This window comes from Achroia grisella, unplaced genomic scaffold (assembly GCF_030625045.1).
Source record: "Achroia grisella isolate CSIRO2021 unplaced genomic scaffold, CSIRO_AGI_Agris_v1 utg660, whole genome shotgun sequence".
Taxonomy (NCBI): Eukaryota; Metazoa; Arthropoda; class Insecta; order Lepidoptera; family Pyralidae; genus Achroia; species Achroia grisella.
Window position 1 is genome coordinate 1,434,620 of NW_026712984.1, and position 22,275 is coordinate 1,456,894.

The 22,275-nt window shown below is 32.0% G+C and overlaps 1 protein-coding gene across 1 annotated transcript in view; it reads left to right on the forward strand.

Moving 5' to 3' along the window:
* The first annotated feature begins 11,108 nt into the window (after positions 1-11,108).
* The window catches only part of LOC131849896 (uncharacterized), a 152,174-nt gene continuing 141,007 nt past the window's right edge, over positions 11,109-22,275 (forward strand). Inside the window, exon 1 of the mRNA XM_059200034.1 lies at positions 11,109-11,747. Within this exon, the coding sequence (XP_059056017.1) occupies positions 11,109-11,747 (639 nt within the window). The remainder of the gene's footprint in view (positions 11,748-22,275) is intronic.

Below are 22,275 nucleotides of genomic sequence, written 5' to 3' on the forward strand. Positions count from 1 at the left end.
CACGACAATTCACATAGCGCCATCTAGTTCCAGGGTAAGCAAAGCTTATTTTATGAGTACTAAACAACTGATACTGATGATGATAGAAATACACTTGTTAAAAAGTTACAACAAAATGAGAATCTAGTCTTGAATTTTAACCGCAAAATATGTAGAAGAAATACTTGGACTTTATAATACTAGTAATGATTAAGCAATGACTTGTCCAATAATAATTTCATGCACAGTCACCAGTTGAGCGGATGTGTGGGCGTCCAAGACCTACCGCTCGGTGGCACACTTACCGGGAGTCGAACCTTGTACGGTGCACTTATATTGTTGGGCCCAAACATATCTATAATCCTGTTATAATCTCCCTATATATGGCTTCATATCACTACAATTTGTTTTGTTATTTGCACGCTTCATGTTCGAGAGACTGGATTATTTTTATTCTTACTAATATTATAAACGCGATATTTGTTATTATGGATGGATGGATGTCTGATATTCTGATGAAACCTTATAGTAGTATAGCTTATATATCAGAATAACACAGGCTATAATTAAAAAAATATCATGTAAACTGTTCGTATCGTATCGTGTTTATAAAATACAATGATGAAAGTCAAGTAAGTGCAGACCAAGTACGCGGGCCATGTAATTGACGATAATGGAATGGAGCATCCGACTCCGCTGAAATCTTATATATCTAAGTATCAAAATAACTTAGGACATCAAATATCATGGAATTTATTTGGCCTAGTTTATAACAGGTGGCCCTTTATTACACATCTTTATGACAATCAACAGCATTATACATATATTTATATAAATTATATTTTTATATAACTAGAAAGGTAAACATGCTTGTCTACCTAATGGATACAGCCGTACCTCCGGGTGTTTTATAGGTATATATACACTTAAAGACCTTTTAAAAAATGTATTTAAGTGTTACTATTAGTTGTCTAATACCCATAACACAATCTCTGCTTGGCTTGGGACTAAATAGCTCTGTGTAATTTGTCTTAGGTTGTTATTATTATATTACACCGAAATTATTATAAAATAAGCATAGCCAATAATTAATAATAACAATCTCTTTTTAATTCATTCATCGCCTTGTCCACATAAAAAGGGAGATAAATATAAAAAATTACAAAGAAGATGTAATACTACAATACACATTTAAATGATTATCTAGTAGGTAAAGAACTTGTAAACTGATAAAGTCTCAAGATTTGGGTATGAAGCTCAGAACAATAACCAAAGCCAAAAAAAACTAAAGTATTAGGATTTTTTTAGCTTAAAAAATACACGCCTGACGTCAGGTCATGACAATAATGACGTCAGCGCCGTAACTCTTTTCAATGCATTACTCAGACAGGAAAATGTTTGTGAATAACGAGAACCGGACTCGGGTGTATCATGCGCCAAAAAATTTTAAAAACTAACTCAGTTGAAGATTGTCAATAGAAATTTAAAAATTGTCAATAAAATCGCTATTTTATTAGCTAATTTGATTTACACATAAGTAGCAACACACGTAATCTCATCTAATATGTGGTAAACGTATGCTGGAATAGCGCTAAGAATCATCATGATATATGTAGATAGACAGATAAAATCTTTATTCGTATCCAGATATCACGAGTACAATCGAACGAGAGAGTGATCTTGTGACAGCAGTGATAGAATTGCTATTCCGGAGAACCAAGTTGTAATCTTATAATGCATTGTAATTACGGGATAAAGGATGTGATATCTTAGAATGGCAACGCATGAGTGATATCGCAAATGTTACACGATAACGTGATGTCCGTGGTGCTGTTCATGTATGCAGGCCACTGTTACTACATTGGATGTGCTGACAGTTTGATTCCTATTCCAGTGACATAAAAAGGGAAATGTTGGCGTGAAGATAGATAGATAGAACCCGGAACTAAATAGAGCTAAGAAGTAAGAGAGTGGAAGCTGCTCGTACAGTTAGGCAGGTCGCGGGTCAACGTACGGCCGCCATTGTGCACGCGCCCGCTATATTAACATAGTTACTATTTGGGAAGGCGACTGCAAAATTATGCTTTTTACAAGCTTTTCAATTGACTTTAGTAGGGCCGTCCTCTTTGTTGAGTGTCCTGACCAAAGTAACCCAGACTCGGTGATGGGTCGTGACTTCAAATCTGCCAAACACTACAAAACTATAATAGGTATATTTTAAATTATTGTACATAGTGTACGATATAATAATATAAGTTTCCATTATAATAAAGTGAAGTAAAAAAAAAGTAAATCGCTTTTATAATATCCCTAGGTATAATATACAAGATATAAAATGCCAGATATTTAGTCTTTCACTCTTGTTAATTTTTGAGATTTTAGAGATATCCGAAAACTCTTTTCAATTAGAAAAGCGATATCTGATTACACATGGGATATTATTTATGAGATCTTAACAGAGTTACAAATATCCCGGTTACGCCATGAATAGTCATTAAAATGAACCATTTTCACCAAGAAATAAAGTAAAAATTTAAATAATTTTCTTACTAAAGCGGCACGTGACCGCTCAGCTTGTATGAAGGATTTAAACATTACTTTCAATTTGCTTCTTTGAAAACATTATTCAATTTCACTGGTTTTCAGTCTAATATACCTTTGCTATATTCTTTAAACAAAATATTATATAAACATAACATTCGTATGTTTCCTAACGGGACATAACATTATGTAATTCAACTTTCAACGCCATCTGTTTGTTATAGTGTGAACTACATGTGCATCGATTATTTTTGTTTTGACTGTCTTAACCAATATCATTTACTCCATGTGATGTTTTTAATTGAAACGATTTAAATAGTTTTTTATGTTATTGAAATAGCAAGCTGACAACCAACCTGATGGTAAGCAATAACTGTCGGCGATGTACATGAATAACATTATGTATTGCCATTTCAGCCACTGAGATGGCATGCCTCTTATTTTGTAATTTCACTACCTAATCTCACTTATTTCACCCAAGAATCTACGAAAAAGTCATCTCTTTTTCCAAAATCTATCCTGGTCAAAATGATTATAGGTATATTTTTTTTTTCATAAAATAATAATATACTATATTGGATAACCAATACGAACCTAATATATGTGATTCCGAATTTCTACTCCTTCTCAAAAATTCACCATTCCAAGTTTTAAACATCCCAAACGTGTCTCCTATGAATGCACTTAGTGCTGAGACATAATCCTTATCCTTACTTAATATTATATGCGAAAGTAACTCTGTCTGTCTGTCTGTCTCGCTTTCACGTCAAAACTACTGAAACGATTTAAATGAAATTTGGTACACAGATAGTCTGGACCCTGAGAAAGGACATAGGCTACTTTTGAATGCGAAAAAAGTGTTGTAAGGGGTTGAAAGTGGGGATGAAAGATTGTATGGAAGAATCGTCATTTTTGAAGCTAAAAGCTTGAAACTTATTTTTGAGGCTGTTGATTAAATATGAATAAATAAGACATTCAAAGTTTGTAAAAATTATATCCTTAAGTGGGTAAAATATTATATATGCTATAATTTAAATTTATATTATATAAATTGGGCAATATATAATGATAAGTGTGATGCAGACGAAGTCGCGCGGAGCAGCTAGTGATAATATAAAATAATCATGTTATGAATCAAAATAATTTAACGTCTTGATAAATCATGAACTTTCCATTAAGTTGTGACAAGAGCGCCCGCGTTGTCCAAAAAAGGATTCAGGGCTGCGCTTGAGCAACTGTGACGTCATCAATTAATATTGTAGCGAGGTATATAGTCCGTAGGGCTGGATGTAGGTCGCACGAAGGTTACAGACCAGATGTTTGTGGCCTACGCGACGCCCCCGCACCCTCTTAGGAAATAACATAGTTTTACAATTTTTAATTGTCAGCGTATCTTGCACATTTCTCGGTTGTATTTAACAATGAGTCACGTGATTGGTTGAGCAGATTAACCGTCGACTATAGTTGTCATATGACACTCATGCATTGCCATTCCTGACGACAAAGATGTTATGTCTCGTATCCTGTAATTCTATCTTGACTCTTCAACCGAAACATAGCTTACAAAGCAAATTGTTATATACATAATAGGTGACACTGAGATATCAACGCATACGAATTTTTCGAAAGTCCACTTCGGTAAAATCCTTCTAATAATGAGTTACGTTTCTATTTTTTTAAATTGTGTATTGTTTTTATTTTTGTGATATTATTATCATAATTTCCACATTCCGTAATAAAATTATCATAACAATCTTAATTGGATATTAGTCTTTGTTAGACAATATTACGTTCACATTAGAAAGGACCTCCTACCACATTTTATCTGCCAAATTACGTCAACGTCTGAAGCGAAGTGATTTGCATACAATAAAATATTAAGTGTTCCTCTATAATTAAAACGAAGTAGTGCTTGTATATGTCTGTTAAATAAAAACAACTTCCTTAGGTATTTATTTAACAATTTACATTGTTATATAATGCAGTTACTAGAGGTAGACTTCAAAATTCGTCTGCTTAGGTATCTCAGTCACACCTACTACCTACCTACAGACGCCATACAGCTAGCTTTTTAATCTGTGTTTTGGTTGGAATGAACATGATGTCCAGATCGACTTGCCCTCTGTGGTGAATTTAAAAATAATTAACACGATGGTTTCCCTAGTGGATGGCGGTCTGACTTGGTATAACATTGGCAACGATGTAACTTATCTCTATGGGCTATTATTTAGGAAAAATGCTACTCAAATGGAGAAAATGGAAGCACATCAAACATCTTTGTTCATGTATAGGTCTATTATATATTCTTATCTACAGTCAATCCCGAGTGTTTTCAAGCTAAGATGGACTGACAAGACCCAAATCTTATTCCATTCAAATAAGCTTATACATCATTAGAAAAATAAATATTCATTACTAAAATCAATTAGGACGGATATAGTAACTACCAGCAAACGCTATTGCATATTTATCAAAATGAAAGGGTCTAATCAATGGTTGTAACCCGAACAGAGCAGCAGCCGTTCGCGAGTATGTATCAATGAAATTAAATGTAATGTATAATATTAAAATATATTTTGTACTGAAATACTTTATTTGTACATGCAAACCTCTGGCAGACCATGATGGTAAGTGTCAGAGCGAATAAAAATGTTAAGCAAATGTAACAGCTTGCTTGCTTAACGCTTCGTTGAAATATTAGATGGCGCTGTACGTATTAGCAGCCCTGTGTCATGTAGCAAGCGTATGCAGTGCTTTACAGCAACGCCCAAGAGATGTCGCTACTTGTACCTTAAAAGATCGATGTGTAATTAACTAGCCGACACGCCCGGATTCACACTGGTAAATAATGTTTATTACAGAATTAATAATACTATACCAACTTTGATGTATGTTACATTCCTTTTCATTCATTTTCATTGCCTACTTTACACAATTAGTTGTTTATAAACAATAAAAAATTATTTGTGCACTTTTTGATCAGTCAAGGACAAGTTTTAATTGTAATTTATAGATTTTGCAAGTAGATTTAGAAAATCAAAAGTGTAGACTATACCTAATCCGTACCTCACCATTATTTCTGTTGAAAAAATAAGTTAATCTAATGTATATATAATAAAATAGTTAATCTAATAATATTGTACCTAATAAGAAAAAATATATATGTAAAGGTTAATAATAATGCTCTTTATTGTGCATAAAAAATATTTACAAAACAAACTTGATTTAAAATACGCTAACAAAAGCCATAATCGCTCAAAGCAATCTCTTACAGACAATCTGGTAAACTTATAAATATTTGACAGGTTTTAAAAACTCTAACACCTCTAGAATACCACTTTATCAGCAACTCCATACTATATAACGTAAGGTATTTACTCCCAAAACACGGCTTCTTTTGGGAATAAATACTTTACCTACCTTACCTATAAAATGTTATTTTGTTATGGTATTGTTGCATTTTCTACTTAAAATTTGCATACCGGAAAAATTTACGAACAGGTGTGATAAACATACTTACCCACCCACATGCACATAACTAGTTCATTAAGTACCAACATTATCAATGAATCGTAACAAGTAGGCGGAGGGTTACCCAGTGTGGGTACTTATGTAGAATAGTTGAATTCCATTTCCGTCATAATGCGGAACTCCCAAGCTTCGTATTTCTATTTGCCATATCGAGTTTTTACCAGCTTCGTTAGGTGAACTTTGTGCAAAGTCGTCTTTGGTATTATCTTACCCATTGCAACTGCAAGCGTTATGGCAGCTCACATACATGTGTGAAATAACGAGGTACGATCCCCGTACAATTCAAACGGGGATCGAAATTACGAAGGCCTGAGCCGAGGTTCGAACTCCTAGTGGTTCCCTCAAACTAAAGTCATATCCTTCAGACAGGAGTTCGCCTTCAGCCGCTCTATAAGTCCTTCCACAGGTTTGGAGTGCCATCTGTACTCGCCACATATCATCCGGTGAAGCTGTAAAGGCCAACCGCAGCCATCAACACAGAGTAGTCCGAAATAACAATTCATGCGTATCCCAAGGGCGTTTCATGATGACGTGAAGACCAAACCATCAGGTTGTTTGCCATTCCAATTACGTAAAATCTTTCTCACTCAAATCAAATCAAATTATTTTGCGAAGAACATAGGTCGTCTACATGAGTTGTGAATGTTTTAATAATAATGTTCCATTATGGGTAGCCTTATTAGGCACGATAATTAAAAAATATATATATATTAACATAATAATTTCCCGTCAGTTCATTACGTCCTCGGTCGTCTAACAGTTTTGCACAGCATATCATATTATAATGTGCTATCTAAAAATATATGTAGTATAGTAAAAGTATATTATAATAAAAAAAATCCAAATCGTATAATAATTGACGGAGTTAAATATAAAGAAAAATATACAATCGAATTGGTACCGCAATACTTTTTAAGGTCGGCTAAAAAGAACTAAGTGTATTGTCTTTATCGGTTGTAGTTAGATCTGTATATAGATTATTTTATTTTAAACACAATTTATCCTTTATGCCACAAGTAATACTGGAGAGAGTATTGGAAAGTTGCTATTAAAGTATCTTCACGACAAGTAGAGATGTTTATTACAGTATAACTTAAAGGACAAAGTCGTGAATTTCTACGCATAAAATTAAATGCACATGAACGTTATCTGATTTTCGTTTAATAGTAGCAATGATTTATAATGGGCAATATTAATTATTATAAGAAAATCAAATTATAATCCCACGTACGAAATAGTTTATTTTTTTTATTGCACGCCGTCATGGACAGATTGACATCTGCGCCTGCGCACACAGTCACCTGCAAGCGTTCGCAGTAACAGCACGCGCCGCCCGCGTTTTATTTTCCAAATATCGAACAACGAAACGACTATAAACATTAACACGACTAATTAACTAACAGTGTTTCGGAAAACGGAACGGTGTGTTGTGTTTTTTTTTTTAATCTATTACCTGTGCCCTATATAGTGATGTGACCTATTACAGATTCGATGCGCGATATTTATCGATAACCGTCGGTGACAATAACGGTCTTCTAACATTGTTATTTAGATGGGAAATTATCGAGCCTTGCTGAAATAGACACACATACGTTAATTGCGGTTAATTTTCATTACACAACACTATGAAATGCTTCGTATTGTGATGTTGTAAAATAACAAATTTTACAGCGGTACTAAACAAGTTAAATATTAGATTACGACAACTAGAAGCAACACTTTTGTTAGGTATAAATAAATAATATAATGGGAACATAAATATTTAGTAGTTATTAAGCATCATAATTTACCTATTATTTTCTTATTTTATAAGTATGGATTTATTTCTTTTTAATTTGTACTGTGAGAAGCGACAAATGTAGAAGTCTGTATATTTATGATGTACCTAACACACTTGTTTCTCTGTGCAATCATTTATTTGTATTGTCATTGAATTTGAACATTAAGACAAAATATAAAGCTATGTTCATGAAAATATTATTAATTGAAAAATTGTACATAAAGAAATTATTGAGTATATTATGCTGAAAGAAATTGCTCGATCCAACAGGTTTTAAAACTGCAGCATCTAGCAATAAAGAGTACAATTGAAAAAAAAAATTTTTTAAATTGTATATTTATATATACCACCGCTGGAAAGATTAGGTTTTATTATGTTACAAAGTCACAATTTAATCATAGACATAACAATTAAAATAACCATATATTGTTATACTTGCGATCAAAGTCTAACATTTATCAGTATAGTATTTTGTAGTTCTAGTGACTGCTATGTTATTTAGGATAGAAAACACCAATAATTTTCAATGAAAATTTCGTAAATATATAATTTTCCAATGAGTTTTCTAATACTTTGTCCCGACAGTAATGAACACTGCAAGATACAACTAAACCGTTTGCATCCGCACACGAACTCTGAAAGAATTAAAAGACGTCGAGAGAGACAGAGTCTTCTATGATATTTTATCTAAACGGGTTAAATCTTTCAATATTCAAATACAATCTGTGGTTAGATAGTTCCACAGAGGAGATTGTCTCTAAGGAAATTTATATAGTATCTATTAATGTATTATTTATTTTGTGTAAACATTTGCGTTTTATAAATGCAGGTCATGTAATAGAATAAACAAAAAAATGTAGTGGATATTCAATTTCATATTTAAATTAAAAATAAATAAATTTTATTTGGCAGAATCGCATAATTAGATAAGCAAAAAAAAATGAGTTATTTAAATTTTCGAAAACTAAACGACTTAGATTGGATATAAGTTTTTAACAGTACTTAATTAAAAAATCTCATAATAATTAAAAAATCTCAGTAGTAAATAACGTAATTCCATAATCATACAAGATGGCGATTAAAACTGAGTCGACAATTAAGAATGTCCTGTCCATATAAGTCCGTGCAAGGCTCCTTGTAGGCGACCACCATTGACTTGAACAGCCAACGCAAAAAATTGACTACCTCATGTCATCACCCACACTGACTTATTTCATAACTAATAATTATAATTAAAGGTCGCATAAATAATAAAAACAGGTATTTATTTTGCCTATGGGCCACCCGAGTTAGGTCACTTTTAAAATCATGATATGCTATTATGACCGCACCTAAGAATTATATTTGTACTTACGATCTTATTAATTAATATTAAAAGTACATTTAAAAAATTAAATTTAAGAATTAAATACCGACTGAAAATTACGTCCTAAAAAGATAGTTTTAATAGTTTTTGATGTAAACTTTTTATACACTGTTTTTTAAACTTTTTAACTTTATATTATAATAATCTTTATTATGCAAATCAGGTTTATCTTACTAAATTAATTACCCTTATTATAATTAATCCTGATACATATATTATATAAATATATACTTATATATATACAGACGTTCAATTGTTCTATAATAAAGAGAGATCATACATCATATTAACCTGATAATTATGTTAATAAATTTCATACACGTTGGTTTTAAAAAGTGGGTGTTTTGATTGTGAAATATTTGTATCATGGCCTTCATATAACTCTGCCTACATTCATAAGTCATGAAGGCGTGATGAGGAAGGAGTGCGTGCACATATATACTCTGTACTGACATGACAGATAAAATAATAAGACAAATATTAAATTCCAGATAAAAAAAACGTAATAATTAAACAGAATATCGAATACTATTTTAAAAAAACATTTTCTTACATAACTGGAAGGCAAACAAGGTGACACCTCATGGACAGTCGTAATCGACAGCTATGTAGAAGATCATCACCACAGATATTACAAAATATCATATTATGATGAACGAAGCTCCTCAGATGCTTTACCATTCTTGTTGACTTAAGATATTATGCTTCCGTTCTCTTTAGGTAGTAATTATAGGGTATAATTCCATTTGTAGTATTTACATCTCTATTGAAATCATAATAAATAATAATAGTTAAAACAATTTAAAATTATTATTACACGTTATTTTCACACGAGAACTTCATTAGCACTAGTTCATTATCAGCCATTTCCAGTCAGGGTCCTTCTTTGGCATAGACAATCACAATTAGCACATTTATTTGAAGCCTATTCCTTAAATATTTATTGTAGTCATAACCTCGTCCGCCCTTTGCATACATATAGATATGTAGTTGATACTATAAATATAGAAAGAAGTTTAAGTGTGTAGTACTCTAAGTACAATGAAAATTTTTAAAAGTTATAAATTGTATTGTATATTATATTTAGAAATGTAGAAATAGACGAAGTTGATATAGAATTATAAATAAAATAATTAATTTTTGTATGTTTTTAAAGGTGTTATTTTACTACACTTGTGTATTTAAAGTACACCATTTTACGTCTCACAAAAATAGATACTCTGCTTTATTTCGCTATCTACATCTCCAAACAGACAGGTATCTTTAAAACAAAGAAAGCTATATTAAACACTCCTACAATTAATATAACAGCTATCACCTACACCATAAACTTGATCTTATAATGAATACGTTATTTAGCATATACCTACATATTGTTTACTCAAGCATTTCGGTCAAGGCTCACCACATTTTGTTCGCATCTCTATTACATTTCTTTGTATTCATTTCATAGATTTCCTTTTACATATACAAAATTGTACATACTCATCATTCAATACGCATGAGACCAGTTTCATAGGATTTTAAAACGAACACAATTCTTTAAATGTTTCCGAACATATTGTTGTGACGTCCGCCGGAAGGGTCCAACCATAATCGACGCCCGTGCTTCCAAATAAGGCGCCAAGTACGCACCTAATCCGTGACAGTGTTAGCATTGCAACAACTTTTGATTTCAATGAATAAAAAACTTTTGATTCACTTTCAAAACTTCTCAATGATAATTTCCCACATATTGTTTATTTACTGTTAGAAAGTTTTTGAATTTAAACTTTTGTCATCGCCATAAGTGGACGGTATTGTATGGAATGCGCGTCGAATCTGTAATAAGAACGGCGGTGTAATAGTTACAGTGTGTCTTCGAACTGCGATAATATTATGCCGCGACGGCCTCGAGAGGCCTAAATCACGATGTCAATGTACCGATTCGTGAAAGAAGGTAGCAGCAAGCGTCTCTTCGTGCAGGGCACGCTTGAGAACGATGACTCGAAACCATTGAAATCGAGTCTGAAAAAGTCCTCCCAATCTCCTGTCGGGTCGCCGATCACAACAAGTTTGAATCTAGCGTCTGTTCCGAGAAGTTTACGAGAAGGCTTGACGAGGCATGAGACTGTGCACGATGGGAATTATCCGGGAATGGAGAGGACTTCTAGTTACCGCTCGGGATCTTATCGAGAAGAGAGTTACAACGGCAGAATAGTCCATGATGGTAACCAGACGCATTTTGAGTACGACGCGGGCGAGAGTGCATTAGCCGTACCAGCTTCAGCTGGTGGTAGAGGCATATCAGAGCTGCAGGCGATTCACACGAACAAAAGGTTGTCGACCGAGGTCCTCGGCTCTTCACTAGAGTCGACGAAGATCTCGAAGAAAGATGACAGCGGTCAGAGACGCATCACAACTAGGATTGTGAGAAAAGTGACCACGTTGACTCGTGGTGAGGAGAAAGCGTCTGCTGAGGATTTGGCTAGAGGTGGACGGGAAGTTCACAGATCTGCAGAGCATTACCGTCATGTGGAAATGGAGGCATCGCATCCTAGAAAAGTAAAGGTACCCTTAATAAGCGCTCTAACATGATGTGCTTTTATTTTTTTAACATGTTCGTTTTCTGTATTGATGTTACCAATAATATTTATACCTTTAAGGCTTGAAAATGTGTGAGGAAATAACAAACTTATAATGTTATATTAAATTACTTTAAATAATATTATATTACAATTCGTGAGCATTATTTATAAGTATAGATTTCACCGTATCAAAAACTCAAGTTAATGACGGCCTGTCAGTCTTATTAATGGCTTTGAGTAACGATTAGATTACAAGGAATCAACGTACTATTTCACTAATTGCTTCAGACATTTGGATAATAGTCATTGTCTCTTTGGCTGTCAAATAGAATCTCTGGCCATTTATCTAACGTGTTCCTCTATTATTACTATACACGTGCTATCATTAAACATTTGTGTTCACTTATTATTTTTCTTAGTCTCATTTAATTAAAAACAGTAGCTATTCTACGAAGGTTAATACAGTTTTGTTGCTCTTAATTCTTTTCCATTCTATGTATGGTGTTACAGTGACACCACGGTGTTGAATAAATATTAAACGTTAACTGTACATTTAATAATTAGGTGATGAACTGACGGCACATTTTGTCAGATGACACCCACAATATCATTCGATGTATTGCCAGTTCAGAGGACTAAAATGTCATGCCTTTTATCCTGTAATTTCACTACCTAGTCTGCACCCAACAACCGAAACACAGCTTGCACAGCAAGCTGCTTGGCAGCTGAAATAGTAGAGATTGAGATATCTACGGAGGCGACTTTTTACTATCCAACTTTGGTAGATCTCTGCAATATAAAAATAATCGTCCATCCACCAGATAACATCATTATTTTTTGCGTTCGTAGCACAAATAATAATAATTAAAGGTGAATTACCTATATCTTTAGACTCTTACTTTCTCTTTCTAACGTTCTCTACAAAGCCTTCAAGTCAGATAATCTCCATTACTTTAAAGCTTGTCATTGGTTACTACATCTCGTGCATTCAAAGATTAATAGACTGTCCCAAATGATAGTCGTGTTCGGTTAAAAGGTTTCGATTAGCCAACTACATATGGTCGTGAAAGGACACCCAATATGGATGTGGTTCAATTTAGCTAAAGCTTTAGAGATTTGAATACGACCTCTTTGTCGCGCTTTGTCGCGCTGTGTGTGTTGTTCTCCATACACTCATATTGATTGATATATTTCTTGTAGGTATTTATTATCTTATTTAATGTAAATCTATACGAGGTGTATTGCGTAGTGTTTTTATCTACGCCCCCAATGTAAGAGAGATTGGGGTAGACAGAAACAATAGAATGGCAAATGTCGAATACCATTTAATCATCAATTTTGTTTCCTCTACATATATCAACTTGATTATATTCCCTCTTTAGTTAACATGTCATCTATACGGATGACACAATAAATTATGTTTTTTCAATTTCTGATTTAGTACTGCTTAACACTAGCTTATGTTATGTATTTGTTTTATCAAAATAGGTAAATTTTGTAAATTTCATAGCAATTCGAATAAATTTAATTCAATTTAATATAATCTATCGGTTGAGATATAAAGGAGCCTGTCTATTCTCAGAATTATTTGCGATTACATCACTTTGACGATTTGAATTCCCATACGTTCACGATTATAGCAAGGAATTCTAACCCATCAGAATCCGGTTATTTGCGTTAGTGACAACCTAATAAGCGTTGATTACAGTCATTACATGTTTCTTGCTTTTTTCTGTTAGATATTTTCGTAATGAAGCAACCTATAACAGTTTTCTGTTTTAATTTGTGTATAGAAGTGACTGTATCTTTTTACGTTTACATCTGTTTACGTTTTTGCTATCAGAGTTTTCATATGTACATGTATTAACCTGTCTTAAAGTTATCACTTCTCGAATAAATATATCACCCATTGTCTAATGGTTTAAATGTCGATTAGAATTCTGAAATTCGTCAATTCAACATTTCCATGTATTTTTATTGGATTCCTAGGAATAACAACATGGTGAATAAGTTTAATTAACACATGATTATTGAATTATACGGATTTCTAACGTTCCTAATTTTTTGCTCAAAAATATGGAACTATTAGCAATTGATGTTTGTCATCAAAAACTATCCAAAATTACATTGTTTTAAAATTAATCCTTTAAATTTTGTTACGCTCTACTGTCAAGAGTAGTTTTTCTATTTGTATCTAAGCCTATTTGTGTTATCAGGGTGTCTGCCCATAATTCATAAATAAATATTCTCATAGATTTTTATCTTGTACGTATATTCTTTGTATAAGATTATACTCTATTTAAATTGTGACGGTACAGTTGACGCTTTCTTAGAAAGTTAATATGAATGTTATCGTAAATTATTTGTAATTTATATGAAATTATATGAATGTTACACATGAAAACGATTTCCCTGTAATATTAAATAGTTCAATAGCTGAAATAGGTCTATTGAGAATTTTAATTAATGCTGTATTTGTTGTTTTCTTTTGAGCTATTTTCCTAATTTGAAGCGTAACGACACTTACAAATACAGTAAATATATTTTTATTATAAATGCAACATTTTTGCTGTACATATCTATATCATTAGCTTCTGACGGTTCAATGATAATATTGGCTTAAGAAATTACCATGTTTTTAAATATTCTCCCGTCATCATCATCATAATTGTAGATTATTAGCAGTTTTAGACAATTCGAAGATGTAAGTATTTTAATCTTTAACGTTTTAATACTAGTAGTATCTCAGTAGAATATGATTTAGACAAATATTAACTGCAATATTACTATGCAAATTGTGAACCAACTGCGTACGAGTGTATGACCTGCGCAGCCTTGATGACGTCATCGCTTGTTTTATTGATAACTTCACATATTATTATGTAGATACGAATTCTAGTTTTTAAAATATTGCTTGCGATACAAAGAAATACTAAAGTAACTTTTATAAAATGTATATAAATATAACTGTACAGATCTATTTTTAGATGTGATACAATTCAAATCAAATGCCAAAGATGTTAAATATTATGGCGTTTTCAAATATGGCCAATTCACAAAAATGATAATGTCGTAATAGAACAAGTTTTGAATAATATAAGTATGTCATCATATCAGTATTACTATCACTTCCTAATACAATTTTGTCAAATCTGCTGATATTTAATTATTGTACCAGTAATACCTGTGAAATATTTTAACTTCATTCCGCAGATTTTATTTATTTAATATAAGTCTTAGCTTTGTTAGAAACTATCCCTCTTACCTCGTACTTTACGTTAGTAACATTTTATATGTTTTCAATTTAATATTATTATTTTTTATGACCTAGTATTTTATCAGACTATGCCAGATTTTCTACGTAATTCCTATTGTTGATATTATTACAATTTTTATATAGTCTAGTGTTCAATAGCTGTACAAAGGTTAACTGTTGACTGTCCTTTAATTATTTTCACTTGTCCGCTCGTTTGTCTGAGTCAGCTGTTTATGTGGTTTAGGTTGTCTCTGCTACAGAAGTCAACTGTTAAAAATATCTCTTCAACCAACATGTTCATAATATAAATTCTCTTATATCCACAACTGGCTTGTCTGATTCACGATTTTGTTAATATCTGTAATTTTGAGGTTCGCACGAACCCATTTGGGTACCTACAGTTGGCGCAAAGTCCCGCAAGGTCAGCAAAGGTTAACAGAAAAGAACTTTTTTAAATTTTACTTTAATTTTAAAACAGCACTTTTCCTGCTTACCTTGTATTGTATTCGCGTCTAATTTCTATTTACATCTTATACAAGTAAAAAAAATAATTCACCAGAGGTAGACTGTACGTCATCAGCATGAGTACCGCTATCTCACATATTTCTGAGGCTAAGCAGCTTAGTTTGTAAGCTATTTCTGTCGTAGGGTGCATATTAGGCCGGGAAATTATAAGGTAAAATACATAACAACATATTCACCTGGAATAGTTATGCATGAGTGATATCACAGTTGTTACACGATAATGCGACGAGTTATCGTTAATATATATACTGTTTCAAAACTTATTTACATACAGTCCAATTACACAAATAAAACTTTGATAACGTAATAACGGTATATTAAATTTTCATCTTAAAATGTGAGAGCCGTTCTCATTGGTAGGATCATGATAGGTGGATATAATGATAATAAACGCATTAAAATTACAGACACACTTTGCTTCAAGTGGAATGAAGATAGAAATATTGAAAGGCACAGGCGGTGTGAACTTTCGTTGCATTCTAAAGTTATTTCTGCAGTTGAACTTTAACTGAAGCATTTCCATGATCTATTGTTGTCATATCTCTGCTTTCAATCTGTTATGCTTTAAATTTAACAGCATTTAGTTATCATCTGGTTTAAATTTAACTTCGTGTATTGTTAGGTGTTAAATATATTATCATTCATTATATAAAACATTAGTGTATCAGAGAACTTATATTAAATATATAGAGGGTTAATTCTACTTTTTTATATTTTTAGATAGATAGTGTAGATTTAAAGATATCTAATGTATAAAAATAAATCATCAGGTATCATAATATCAAATCAGCTATCAAGTTAGTATGCACTGTTCTTAAAGATATAAAAGTTGTTACAATTATCAACTTATAATTAATCATAATAGACTCTTTTATAAACTCATCTACTGTTAATATCTCTTAATTGACCATACTATCAGAGAAAGCTCCGATAAACTGCACTGTAACCGTTTCATTTATTAATGATATTTCATAAACATCGGATCACGTAAGTTTTCACCTAATTGGAGTAGTGAGCACAGGGGCGGGGTCTTTTTAATCAACCGATCGGAACGTAAATGTCTAATTATCCGTGAGATATGTGCATGTGCCATTTTCTTACATATGCAAATAATGCACAATCAGATATAATCAAATAATACGCTACAGGTCTGTACAATCCTCTCATTACCTTCTTGATCAGTAATTGATAATAAATACTCTTCTTCTTTTTATATTCCTGTTCAACTATGTAAGTTATATATATTAGATATGTTTAAGCATTTTCAAACAAAATAAACCTCTGTTTAATCGGTCCATCCATTTGGATGCTATGGTGCTACAGATAAATACGACAAGGTAAACTTACAATACCGGGGGGAAGGGGATTGTTAGTAATGTGGACTGAGGACCCCATTGCTAGCAACGTACCATGTCACGTTGACCTCCATGTGGTTCCCTCTGGAAACCATCGTGATAAATTCCTGGTGAATTTGTTATGATGGGCTAACTGACCTGACCTCATGCTCATCTTATCATCCCTCACTGGTGCCCCGCTAGCCTAAACCGTTAGCGCAGGCGGGTGCATCATTCCATTATCATCCATAAAAATAAAAACTTATAATACCCCTCTTTTTTTCTTTATTCATCCCACCTTCTAAGCTTCTAAAGGTTCAAATATCTTCAAGTACTTTTCAAAATTTACATTACAAAATGTCATATAGTAGATCTCTTGCTCTGAGTTGTGTAATATTTTAATTTAATACAAGGTTAAAAATCATTTCTTGGTTCTGAATAATGCTTTACTGAAGTGTACTCATATACTGTTTTTTTTTTATTTAAATTTTACTTGTTAGTTCAGCATATATTTTTGTAAATCACATAACTGTGTTCTTTTTATTACTTTTCTAATTACAGGTGGTTAGTAATTTATGAGTTAGTTACTTATGAGTGTACCACAAGGCATTAATCTGGGTCCGCTATTACGAAGTTTATTATTTAAATTGGCGTGATGTATTTGTGTACTTCCTTGCGTGTATATGATAAGGCATATGCATAATAAGGTAGTTTTTTTGTTTAAATAACTGTAAAAGTTTTTCCATTAATTATCTACTTTCATTTTGGTAGTTTTATAAAATGTACATAACATGATAAGTAGTACTGTACCACAATCAATGGAGTAATGATTGCATTTTGAAACTCCAATAAAAATTTTACTAAAATCATAAAGTGGTCAAATAAAGATGTCTATTTTGTTATGTGTAAAATTTAAGAGTCCAGAGTTGAAGTCTAGGAAACGGTACATAATGTTAGAATATACTGCAAACATTGAAATTTCTTAGATTGGTTACGGTTTAGTCCATTCATTGTATTTTATAAACTAGGGTTGTCATTTAAAAGATTAAAATATATGATTTAAAAAAGAAGATTTCAAGACCACTTACTTTATAGAGAATGAAACTTATGAAAGTTGTATTCATAGCTACGCGCTATTGTAATATTTTCTCTAGAGAAAGAGATATTATTTCTACTGTCAATGAGTAGCATTTGTTACTTTACTATCATTTGATGTATAACTGAAAGAATTCTTAATATCATTGAGATAAAGATTATGTTGGATTTGGTGACTTGACGTTATTTATTCACGATTAATTGTTACTTTATTCATTATGCCTTAACCATTTCTACACTTATTTGTAGTTTCACACTCTAGGCCCATGTTTGTTAACCAATTATCATCTTGTTCTTTCTTGTCTTGATACATACTAATATTATAAATAAAAGTATGTCTGTGTGTTTTTGTTACTTGTTAACGACTAAGCTATTAATAAAAAAATATATGAGGATATATATATATGGTAACATGAGAATTAATATGCTAACCTTTATCCTAAAATTGCAGTAGTTTTTATTTAGAAGATTTATATATTTTTCATTCCATATTTGCAAATGTAACGGTAAACTTGTGACATCCCTATAGAAATGATAAATCACGAGACGCGGAAATTCACGCCGCTGCGTGTGATTGTCGAAACCTCCATATGCATCTGAGGATTTGCTTGGCAGGTCCCCTCATTTCCTCATGATGTCTTTCAATGTATTATAATTAGTCTAGGTGTATCTAACGTGTTATCAAGAAAATTAGTTTTGTGTACTTGTATCAATAGTATAAGATTAGTTTAATGCTTATTGGGCCTTACTGCTTTATTACCTTACTGGTTATTTATTAATAACTTTCCCAACTTTTTTATAGTTTTTATCCTTCCGCATTAGTGACAATCTTACGAAAGTTTCTTGCTCGTTCTTCTTGTGATGAAACAACTCTCCGAATGAGGTGTACATTAAAAATATAACTATGATAGTTCAAAAGTGCTTAAATTAAGTTTATTTGAATAAGGAATTGTCTATTTTATTCTGACTTCCAGATAAATTAAATCGATTCGTTTAATAGGAATTAAAATAATAAATAAGGATTTAATAACAAAATTAAAAACGAGTAATAATTTAATCTTAGAATATGATTTGTTTAGTAGTAATTAAAAGTAAATATAAGGATTTAGTATGAAAATTAAAAACGAGAGATATTTTAAACTTAGCGGGGCAAGATGGCGACAGACAGGAAGCACATACAGGTGCGCCGGCACATGACACTGGCGCGTGAGCAGCCGTGCGTTAACACTCGCAGACTTATGCGTACATGCTATATGGTTCTAAGTTTTTTTTAAAAGAACGGTAATTTGTCGTCGTACTTTTGTTTTGTAACGCCATCTTGTTACTATTCTCTGAGATTTGTTTTTTAATTCATCTATTCAACGTATGTATATGCAAATATCGCGTTACATCTATGTTATTTACGGTATACCGCTGCTATATGTACGAGTATATGCAAGTTTCTCTCACTTTAATATTTCGTTGTTTGCTATTATAGTATATGTGAAGAATGCTCTAGAGAAGCTAAGAAAAATAGTAATTTCGAATGATTTTGCGTTTTTTTTAGATAAATTATAGCCTATGCCTTTCCTCGGGATACATTATATCCTCTCGAAAAATTTCATTACCGTTTAGGGTGAAAAGGTAACAAACACACACTGTTTCATTTATAATATTAGTATGGATATTTCTACAACATACATACGTAAAACAAAAATAGAACCTATTTCCTTTTTTTTTAATCGGTTATGTATAATCAGGGTCAAATTTGCAAGGCCACAACAATAAATACAATTAAAAAAAATTACTGCAATAAATATTAATAACGTAAGAGGCAACATCTGATTGCATAGACAGTAATCAGTATAATAATGATTTTCTGAGGTGGAACAGCTGTTATTAACGCTATAAACGATGTTTACAATATATCTTCATCTTGAGATAGGCTAAACCGTTTTAGTTGTTCGGGGTACTACTGATGCGGTTTTGAAAATTCTTTCACTGTCTAAATAGACATAGTACATGACTTATGATTGCATAAATTACAGTAATATTAAGGTATATGTTCGCCTTTAATAGAGCGGTGAAGTTCTACTAAAAACACATTATTTATTTTTTTAGTCATAAAAAAATATTAATCTAAATAAAAAGGGGGTGACGAATTTCCGTTTGACCCCAGGCAAGGAAATAGTCGGAATCTCCAATACATCACTGAGTTAAGGAACTGTTTATATTAACTACACTAAGACTAAGAGATGGAGCATTTCTAAATAGCCTCCGAAGATCTAGAATTACACAAGGTGTTTATTCAGTTAGGGAGTGGGCAGAACAATCGAAAGTGTCAGTTCCGCGCTAATAATCGTGCGCCGGCGCCGCACAAGGAGAAAGCCAAAGGGCTAATCAGGAAACGGCGATACACGATACTTTAGTTGTGAAATTAACTAATGATCTCGAGTTTCGTCATTGATCTGTGAAGTTTTTGATAAGAATCGCTAAAACCTTTGCTTCGAAACAAAAACATACTTTAAATAGTATATTTTTGTTTCGTACATAGATTTTAAACTACACAATGAATTTTAAAGCAGTTTTCTACTATAAATAGAACGATTCAAAAAGAAGTGGTATATGTATAGTATGTGCATTTTATAGTTCAGAAAAGCCGAGAAATTAAAAGGTGTGTACTGTGATGTCGTAACGAACATGTATGTGCGCGTGCATAGCAAACGCTGCCTAAATCTGACGAAATTGTTGCAATGAATGTACAACGGAATTGTATATATCTAGATCGATAAAAAGTGCGTGATTGTATATATTTATCTTTAAGGAGAGCCCGTTAGTAACCTAATATCTTTAACACATTTAGTAAAAATTACTAAGCTATTTTAAACAATATAGTATTAATTTTTATACAATTACGTATGTTATGCATTTCATATAGAGCAAAATTGCTCTACAGAACATATGTGCAATGAGTTACCTTTTGTGACATTTGTTATATTCACAGGCTGTTGCATTGGTGGTACTTTACTAAATATTTGTTTATCATAAGTATGTATATAAAATAATATTGAACATGTATGTATTTATATATTTATCACACGATGATTATTATGACCTAAAATTTCGAATCCTTACATCCATGTATGGTCGTGACATCTTTGCGCTACAATATCGAGAGAGCCATTGAACTTGTGCATTCTTTTTCTTTTTGTAAAGAGCTAAAGTAACAGATGGTAAACCACATATGGCCTAACTTAACATTCCTACAGGTCAATAAAGTTAGGGCCTGTCCTAGAATCTAAAATTTACTAATTTTGAGATGATAGAGTTACAGTAGGAGATTTTAGACAGCGATTATCATATAGACAACATATTTCTATAATATATAGAAGAAATAAACTAAATATTTACCTAATGTATGGCACGGAGTACGAAATACTTTCACTGTAGTTTTGCATCGATTATATTATTATAAATTTTATAAGAATTTAAAATATAGTAATATTTTTGTAATAAATGAAACTATGGCTTTAGGAAACATAAAAACAGAATTAATACATTTTTTTATTTCTAAATTAAAACTACGCAGCACATAATTTGACACTTCAAAATTTCTCCTCCATTTTTGCATTTTTTTTTCCATATTCTCCATTTCTACTATGTCTGATGGTTGCGTATGGTACTTAGGACAAAGAAACTGAATTTAACATGCGATATCCATTTCAATTTTTGTGTGTAGTTTACAGCCTTATGTACGGTTTAATTTCTGTATGGTGTATAAGTGATCTCTGAACAACTTGGAACTTTTCTATTAAAAGTAATACATTTATTAGACGTCTTTCTATTACTCACCGAATTGTTCATGCGTACTTTTTCACGTTCTGATTCACAAAAACTGAATAAAACAGTCAACTATCCAATTAAAAATACTTGCCTAATAGTTTGTATATATCTATGTCTACTTATAATAAAAATTTAACTCATCGTCTGTACATTGAAGATATATGAGTAAAACTATTATTGTGAGACTTTATCAACGTAATTTAAATAAAAAAATTGTTAGAATTTTATCTATTTGTGTTATATTTTGAATATTGCCGTTAACAATAATTACCGAATTAATTAATATAAGTTACTTTTTATAGAAAGCTGTTCTGATTTACCAGGACAGCATAAAACGAACGAAGTTGTAAATCGTCCTCCCACTCGATGGAACCGTTAATCCGCCAGGCCCGTTTAAGGCTAACGTATCGGGGTTATTTTCCATGCATGAATAAATGACGTCAAGCATTGAATGCATACATGCATCATATATGTATTGA